Source organism: Homarus americanus, unplaced genomic scaffold (genome assembly GCF_018991925.1).
Source record: "Homarus americanus isolate GMGI-L3 unplaced genomic scaffold, GMGI_Hamer_2.0 scaffold56009, whole genome shotgun sequence".
NCBI lineage: Eukaryota > Metazoa > Arthropoda > Malacostraca > Decapoda > Nephropidae > Homarus > Homarus americanus.
In genome coordinates this window covers 4264129-4273550 of record NW_024739542.1, presented here as the reverse complement: position 1 = coordinate 4273550, position 9422 = coordinate 4264129, and the positions used below count along the sequence as shown (strand labels likewise).

Here is a 9422-nt window from a genome sequence, read left to right as displayed (position 1 = left end):
TATATATATATATATATATATATATATATATATATATATATATATATATATATATATATATATATACAGTATGCTGATAACCACAAGGAAAGATGAAAACACGAAGTTCCCAAGCGCTTTCGTGTACTCACCCCTGAAAATGTGAATTACACGAAAGCGCTTGGGAACTTCGTGTTTTCTTCTTTCCTTGTGGTTATCAGCATATACCTAGATCACGCGCACCTACAGTGATTTACTTGCATATATATATATATATATATATATATATATATATATATATATATATATATATATATATATATATATATATATATATATATATATATATATATATATATATATATATATACTGTAGATATTCAAGTGGACCCCGGGTGAGGTTGGTGGGCTGGGCTTGAGGTGGGTGCCCTCAGAGTGAGGTTGTTGGGCAACCGGCAGGGCATCACGTGGACACCTCCAGAGTATGGTTGGTGGGCAAGACTTCGACCTCTGGGGCACTGCAGGACTGCATGAATTGAAGGATAACGATGAAGTAGGAAGCCACGACGCTTACCACCTGCAACACACGAAGGACTCAGGTTGCCATACTTAAGACTCCTAGTGCAGTGTATGAAAGATTCACATAAGAAGGTTCTGTACTGTATATTGAAATAGAATTAAAAATCTTAAGTATTCCAGGAGGAACGATCAATGTAACACAGGATCGAGCTAACACTGTAGTGTTATACTGTAGTGCTAAATGATGTGAGGTTTTCATGGTAGAAGATCTTGACCTCTAAAAGAATATGTAGAATTTGGGAAGAGTAAATGGACAAAACTTGGCAAGTGTAGCTAATGCCTATTTCATCTTCATAAGTGTCATCAAGACGGTTCACTCCATTTAGCGTCTCCAATTATGTTCTCCAAAACTGACATCTTTTGATGATCTTGAATCAATTGTTTAAGTGGCACTGATAATGATAAACACACGTTGGGGATATTTTCTTCTACTTCTGGGTGAGAGATAAAAAAAACAGTGTCATTATAAAGAAACAATAACGGCGATAAGAACTAACCGTGAGGATGAAGGAGCGGTTGATGATGAAGAAGTTACCCCCGGTGATGTAGACTTGGGAGGTAGTGAGCGACCTGGCCAGCTCACCTACCTGACATACACAAAAAATGGTCAGTTTTCACAAATTACAAATAGGATAGCTAACCTCGTCTTTATTTCTCTTGAAAGCAATCGACAGGAATTTAGAATATAAATACATAACATCCCCACCAGGCTTCCTTAAGGTTCCACCATGTTCACACATATCTCAATTACTACTGTATAAAAGGAGATGTGTACCTGTCTAGGGCTATTCATGATATTATGTGATGCCAGCCTCACGTGGGTCTCACAAAAACCTTGGTGTCCTTGGCAAATCTACAATGAGTATAGGTCACATTGTCAGGAGCACAGTCTCGTGTACCTGCACAAGTCAATTATGCTATTGTATACGGCTCTTGAGAACCATGTTGTAATACACAACTTCACTGGCGTCCATCTCATGTTAGTTTAGTACACTGATACTGTCGACTCTCTAGTTAATACTGCCTGTGGTCTTGTTCTCCCTGATACTGGGCCCACACCTTCCACCCTGTACTACATAAAGAATATGATTTGCCACTTTTCTCCATACAACCCACAGGAATAAGGAATGACCTAGTAGCCTGTCCTTCCAACTCTACAATCAGTTTATTCTTTTCCCATGTAAATATCGTCGTCATTAATTTTTTATTCGCAGACACAGTGTCTCAGCCCGCATTAAACTGGGATATAAACCAAGCAAGCTTCGAGGTGAAGAATGTTCTGCGTTTCTCTTCCTGCATATTATGTAACAGTCCCACATCTAATACAGTTCAGCATGGCAGTATTGCCTTGATTGTCCCATTGTCAAGGACCTTCTGGCGTGTTAAGGTTTTGATAACCTAACAACAGACAGGAATAACGAACGTATAGCAGAGAGCAGTACTAATTTTGTGCTAAAGTAGGATAATTGATATCGGGAGGGTCGGGAAATTGGAAGGGGGAAGGGGATACATTAGACGGTGACGTCATTGGAGTAGCGCCTCTGGTCGTACCTTCTTTGTATTATGTAAAGTCATAACTTACTAATTATCTCGAGATAGTGTTTTACATTGATCTGTTAATATTAACCATTAAAGATGATGAAGGTGGATGTTAGATAATTTTCCAGAAAGTAGTCGTCAAGTCAAACCGTAATTTTTAGGGTTCTTTTTAAGGGTAGAATCAGGCTCTCATGTTATAGGGGGCTTCGAGGACTGACCACAGGCACTCTTCACTCGCATGTATTGACGTTACAATGTTATTACTGCGCTTCAACAACTAAGATCTTAAGTATGTAACTAGGTTAGTAATTATACTAGTCTATGAACACTTAAAGATAATGAGAGATACAAGACTCTTTATTGACTACAGCCAAGCAACTAGCTTAGTGATTAAGTGATAAATTATTAATATAACGCAACTTACTGCAAGGAATACAGAAAAAATGTTGGTAGCGTTTTGGAAATTGTAGGGTTTTGCTAATGTCTGAAGGCAGTGCAATTACTAAAAACAAGAGCGGACACAGTTCTCATTCTGTTCAGGCTTCTGTTTGATGACAAACTGGACAAGCATTGGGCACAGTATATTAAGTCTCACTTGAAAAATAATCATGGTGGAAAAACTCACACGAAAGAACCTTTAAGCTTTCAATCGCAAAATAAAGTGTAAAGATAAATAGTATTACTGACACCAAATTTGAAAGTGAAAGTGGATTCCAGAGGCGTGTAAGGGATAGTGCTGTTACCACCCTCTAATTATTAAGCTATGGTACACAAGACGGCAATCAGGCTGACATTTTTTATTCGACCTCATTCAATCATTCACTTTTCTAACTGGTAAAGCAGGTATCCAATCTCATTTGGATCGACTGAAGGTGCTTCAACCGACCCTTAGGACAGGAGCCACCCCAACATAAAGCTCAACCAAGGTTAATGCCTGAACTTATTTAACTTACAAAAAATAAACAATACAGCACATATTCCCACTTCAATTATAGTTGCTGACTTTTTTTAAACAGTTTATTCGTTAATCAATTTTTAAGATGGTGTTGAAGCTTGAGCTCTAACATAACTACATAACTATATATATATATATATATATATATATATATATATATATATATATATATATATATATATAGGGAAATATAACTTTCTATTATCTGATAATCCTGGCCTAGGTAGTGTCAGGAGAGTATACTCACGTTAAACTTGTCTCTGTCACTGGCCTCATAGGGCAGCCCTCGTCCTAGGACGTCCCCGCTCGCCTCAGCCTGGGGTAGGACGTGTGTGAAAACCTCACATTCTCCCTCTTAAACACACACAATACTATTACTATTATACTACTACTACTACTAGTAATAATAATAATAATTAACGGTTTATTGAAAAATAGATCACGTGTGTAAGAGGAAACTTGTTACTGTCAGTATAAAAAAATAAATAAATGTTCAGCTCGACTCATTTTCTATTTCTGTGTTATCGTTCGTATATTCCAGGAAATGTATAAAATGTGTGAAAACTTTATGTTTTTTCATGACACAATTTTTCATAAGAACCCGTTAAACATGAACATACACTAAAAAAAAGTCTCCAGCATTCGACATTATATGTAGCGCCATCAGCCATCCACGTTAATTAACGAGACCCACAGTAATTAAAAGTCGCACGCAATCATAGGGTTCTCAGGTATTGGCGGTGAGATAATGCCAGGAGTGAGAGTGCTTCTCTGTTTACGAGTTTGGTCTTATTTGTGGACCGTGTATCTATTTTATGGGGCTTGGGACGTTCTTCTCTGTTTTCGAACACTGGATATGGTTACCTTATTGTGGCTGAACAGTTTGTTTTAAAGTGGACAGAATTCTATTTCAGCCAACTTTACAGTTAGTGAATTAATATGGAAATTATGGAATTCATTACAACTTAGATATAATAACCTCAAAAATCAATATTAATCTGACACCGGGGCTAGTCAGGGCACACTGGTGGTTCCCGAGAAATCTATCAGTATCTGCAGAACTAAAAACTGGAAGATTATAAGACTAAATTCTGATGTTGAAATGTATATGCAGCTTCACTTGATACAAGACATAAAACTAGTGAAATGAATTTGCTTATGAACATTTCCCTAAATTACCAAATAGTTACGGATATGTGTCACTAAATACGAATAGTTACTCTCCCAGTTTTGACAACAACGCACCGCCTAATCAAAGAGATTGGGCGCTTACTCTCATAACACCATGTACAGTACTGCTATCCTCAGTGTAGGTTTAATCCATTTGCCTTCACTACTTTGGAAATGAAGTCCCACCCGCTGTGTCCATTTATCACAGCTGAAGGTTTTTTGTTAATGAACACTATACATGCGTCACACAAAGCTCATTAATACGTTTGTTTGTTTTATTGAGAACTGAATTATTTATTCGTATTTTGTGTTATTCTCTCTCTATACATATATGTATGTATGCATGTGGAGTAATGGCCAGCATCCTCCCCTCTCAAGCGAGCTGACCCGAGTTCGATCCCAGGGCAGGGTGAAACTAAGAGCAAATTTCTTTACGCCATTTGCCATAGTCTACCCAGCGGTAATTGGGAACCTCGATGTTAATCGATTTGCGGATAGTATTCCAGGGTAATGGTTAGCCAGTGCAGTTGGTGAGTTGTCCGGTCTTCTCGGACTATTCCTTAACACTGGGTCATGCAACTCATTAACTTAGGGTGTGGTTGTTGTGTTGGCGACAGCTTCTACACCTTAAACAGATTCACTCCAAGGTGGCCCTAGAGCCGGCCACATCCTCGATTTCGAGGATGGCCGGTTATCAATTAGGTTGCCTGGGCCTAATACCTTCGTGACACTGACCCCGGCAACTCAGTCATGACGTCTAACAAAACTATACCAAATTAAGTCAATATTTTATCGTTTAAATAAGGTGAGAAAGTAAATACCTGTTCCTGGACAGTGCCGGCAGCGAGGGAGACGTGTACGAGCAGCCAACTGGTCTGTAGAGTGAGCAGCACCAGGATCACCAGCTCTTCCACTCTGTACACCCCAGCGACACCCTTGGCCAGGAGGTAGAGCTCCGTGCACACGATTACCACCTGTCCACACCATCAACTTAGTTAACACCTGGGCTTGATGAGTCTACGCATATGTCTTTAAATAAGATGGAGATGGGTGTAGCTCATACTCTTGTCTATTAGTGACGTATTAAATATAATTGAAAGATAATTATAAGGTAGTAATTTTGGTTGTTTTAGGTACTTCATCAATTATCAGGGTTGTCACTGACTACCACTGGCGTGACTGTACCTCAAGTTTCAACAACAAATAACTTCATATCAAGGTAGGAAGTTCACACAGTATTACAATGTTTGCTTTCATCATAATGTGGTGCAGCAACTTCAATAACTTATGACACATGTCTGCCAGATCATTATATAAATTGTTGTAAGGTATCGAAAGATTACACACCATATATATATATATATATATATATATATATATATATATATATATATATATATATATATATATATATATATATATATATTTAATAAAGTTAACCATTTCATTTGATAAATTCTTATTAATTTAATGATGTTGTTACACATAAACAGTATTCAAAGCGAAGTTTCTAATCTTATATTTAACAATTACAATATTCACTTTTTTAATTATTGATATTTGAATTATAGTGGACGCTGGTGGTATCATTTCTCATAGACGTACTTTGACTATTATCTATTCCCTTCTGGTCCCACACACAAAACAAAAAAAAAAAAACAAAAAAAAAATAACACCCGGGTATGAAAAGGTTCGTACCAATACAACGGAGCCGGTGAGGAGTCATTTACCTGTGTTTATATTGCACTTACTCCTGTTGATTCTACGCGTCACTAGTGTACAGACTGCATAGATGTTATCAGTGGCGGTGTTAATTGGTGGAAGTGGGGTGATGTAGCAATGGTGTTGGTGACGTTGGTGGTGGTGGTGGTGGTGGTGGTGAAAATAGAGAGGGTGATATCATGGGGTATACATTGGTGTCTGTTTGGTGAGTGTAGTGTAAGGTAAGGGTCGTTCGTGATGGAGATAAGGTAAAGTGCGTTGGTATAAGAAGTTGAGGCAAGGTGCGTGGGTGACTGGAAATAATGGTGACCTTTCTATAACGCTTAAAGGACCTTATAATACAGTGAAGCAAGAGAGAGAGAAGAGAGATGTAATTTGATGGGGACGATAGTTGAATAGGAGGGGAGGGGGTGTGAGGTATTGTGGGGGTCTTGTGGTGGAGTACTAGGGGATTAACGTGGAGTATTAGGGGTAGGGGGGAGAGGAGTCTCATCAGTCAATAGCTTCCCTCAGAGATAATGAGACAACTAGTATGATATATGGTGTTAGTAAACCTGAGACAATAGCATCATAAAGTTCCTACTACCGGTACTACTAAGAAGCTTAATGATGATGGTGATGATGATGAAGATGATGATGATGATGATAATGACGATAAGTGGTAAGTGAGAGACAGAGGTGAGGTAATAAGGTGGAGGTAACTTACCGTGGTGGCGAAGTATACACTGCAGGACGGGACTGAAGAGCTGCTGTGTATCACCCATCCTGACAAGGTGGTGACGCCGCTGTACCAGGCGACCCAGCACCTCCCCTCGCGACCCCCGTTCCCACACATCTGTAAAGGGGACACATTGTTACTACTGTACGGGGGGACACTATAATGTACGGGGGACACTTACCACACTGCTGTACTGTACGGGGGACACTTACACTGCTGTACTGTACGGGGGACACTTACCACACTGCTGTACTGTACAGGGACACTTACCACACTGCTGTACTGTACGGGGGACACTACCACAATACAGTATAGTACAGGGGACACTACTACACTACAGTACGTTTGTTGTTTGTCGTGTGTGCATATCTGAACTTTAATAAGTAATGACTTTCTGCAGGTACAATGACCTGAATTACAGACTGAGGATTATACCTTTATATTTCATTATAGAGATACAACAGCAGACTTACTCCAATAAGGTCAAAATATGTCTCGTGGCTTTCAGGAAGTTAACAAAATGGCTGGAAATCATTGCCATTACCAACAAGAACTGCTTACTGTATATGATAAAAGAAACGAAATACTTTAATGGAAAACTTATTCCCGGATAAGACCAAGGGTAATGTAAGGTAATTTATACAGTATATTTTGTTCTGTGTTGCAGTATATAACATAGGTGTGACGGTGAAGTAATCAGCACTTACTGTATATTATTATAGAAGGGTCTGGCCGCCTCTTGCACGTCACTGTGTATATTTAGAAACATGAAAAAACTTTACTCTCCTAATTAGCAGGTAAACTTTATCGTGTTACCTGAGGTGTCCCTGACCATTATCACGATATTTATACACCTGCGTAAATTAAGTAAATGCTCCAGAGATTATTATCTATATAATTTAAATGCTGATGATCCGTGTTCTTAACGCTTTAGTAGAACATTAAGAACATTTGTCATGACTTTCTTGTAAGCTGACGATACTAAAAGAACTTGGAGAGTTTTTGGATCACTTGAAGACTCTCACCCAGCTTATTTCATCGAAAGAATAACCATCCTAACACTATTTGGGGGGATAAGGTTAGGTTAGGTTAGGTCGATGACCAGTAACAGAGAAGGGAGAGAGGGGGGAGGGAGGAACATGACGGAGACGGATTCCAACAAGAAAACTGAATAAAAATGCTAATCAATGGTATATTATTACTTAATTTCAGATTACGTCTTTTGTTAGAGGTTAGTGAAAATACCACATTAACCCTGAGAGTTGAGGCCCTACAAAAATACAAAAAATAAATTACAAGTCTTTCTACTGTTTCAAAGTTCATCAGTGAAAACTATGTATATAAACTGTCTTCATTTTACTGCGAAGAGAACACAGCCCAACATTCATAAACAAAGTATGAACCATTATCATTATTGTCACTTATTAAACAGTAATTCATTCCTTTGTTTTTCTTCGCAATACTGTACCGGTCCTGTGACATGTCTGTCTTCATATAATTAGCAAATAAGTACAAGTTAAGAGAAGCTCGATTCTAGAAGACCTGATGTTTAAAACTTTTACGTCGATTATGAAATTGTATCATCCAAATTTTACGACAGATAGCCAGCCGGGTACAGTAGGTTATTTTCTGAAGACTTTGTGAAGGGGGGGGGGCATACTCCCTTCATTACACCCTCATTTAGAAACCCTAACACAATCTCCACTACATGTTTAACTTGTACGCCTGAACCCTCACAAACTCACGCACCCTTTTTGCATGTATTAAAAGAAAGAGAAAGAGAGAGAGAGAGATGAACCACCCACCTTCAAGGGCGTTGGTTAGCTGTGTGTTCCAGATGACGAGGCCGGTGGAGAGTAGATGACAGTGGGTGGTGAAGGCGAAGACGTAACCTTTATTGATAGCGAACTGATGCAGCGCCACCGAGCACACCGCCAAGTGCACCAGCTGCCCACGCCGTGCATATAAACAACATTAGGATCTGCTTTAAAACAATATCACGAAGATGGAATATTATAAGATTAAAACATAAAAATTTGGGGATGAGGTTCCAAATCGGTGGAACTTTTACGGCAACTCGAGGAAATTTTAAATATCCCAACACTTTTGAACCAAAGTGAGAGTAACAATCGGCAGTAAAACAGAATAAGTGCGAAAGATTTAGATAATAATTAGAGTGAGATAAGGAAAATTTACAAGGGTTTAATGATGAAGCTCTGCAAGACGCACAATGGCTCTGAACTTGACTGAAAATAATACAATAAATTATACAAGAGTAATGAAATTTCTTCATTAATATAGTTGGGAGTAAATGATTTCGATAAAAAAAATTATAAGTTACAAACTTTCTTCCCTGTCGCCTGAAAATGCTGTACTCAGAAAAACAAATGAGGCAAGATTAATTTCCCTGACCTTGGTTGTGAATGTTTGGGGCACCAGCCAGGAGTGAGGCACTAGGAACATCCGCTCCGCCAGACCGTCCAGCACATGAGAGAGAAACACTGGCTGTCCTGCCACTGTCAACATTAGCATGTAATATAAAGGCGAACATGAACCCAACCTGTACACGCCTTAGAGTAAAGGTCTTTGGTGGGGTTGATGTCCTCCATCACCCCCAGGTGATTCCAACTGTTGAGGAGTCGACACAGGCGGCGCCCCAGAATAGTATTGAGCACCTGGACCAGGGCGTTCACCTGGTATCCACCCACGATCACTACGCCGATCACTTGGATGCTTCTGACGTGCTGTTTCGGCAGGAAT

General features: G+C 39.1%; 1 protein-coding gene across 1 annotated transcript; it reads right to left on the bottom strand.

Moving 5' to 3' along the window:
* Positions 1-328: 328 nt before the first annotated feature.
* Positions 329-8601, bottom strand: LOC121874885. The gene is made up of 6 exons (XM_042379205.1): positions 8468-8601; positions 6651-6779; positions 5044-5196; positions 3300-3368; positions 1056-1145; positions 329-556 (listed from the first exon to the last, which is right to left on the bottom strand). Exons 2-6 carry the CDS (start codon positions 6777-6779, stop codon positions 443-445), a joined length of 555 nt encoding a protein of 184 aa, XP_042235139.1. The 5' UTR covers positions 8468-8601; the 3' UTR covers positions 329-442.
* Positions 8602-9422: the final 821 nt, after the last annotated feature.

Excerpts from the sequence above, each read along its gene's own strand:
- LOC121874885 (XM_042379205.1), bottom strand. The coding sequence starts at position 6,779 with ATGTGTGGGAACGGGGGTCGCGAGGGGAGGTGCTGGGTCGCCTGGTAC. Across the intron at positions 5,197-6,650 it reads GTGTATACTTCGCCACCACG|GTGGTAATCGTGTGCACGGA; the intron begins GTAAGTTACCTC and ends TGGTGTGGACAG. Across the intron at positions 3,369-5,043 it reads CCGGCACTGTCCAGGAACAG|GCTGAGGCGAGCGGGGACGT; the intron begins GTATTTACTTTC and ends GTCCTACCCCAG.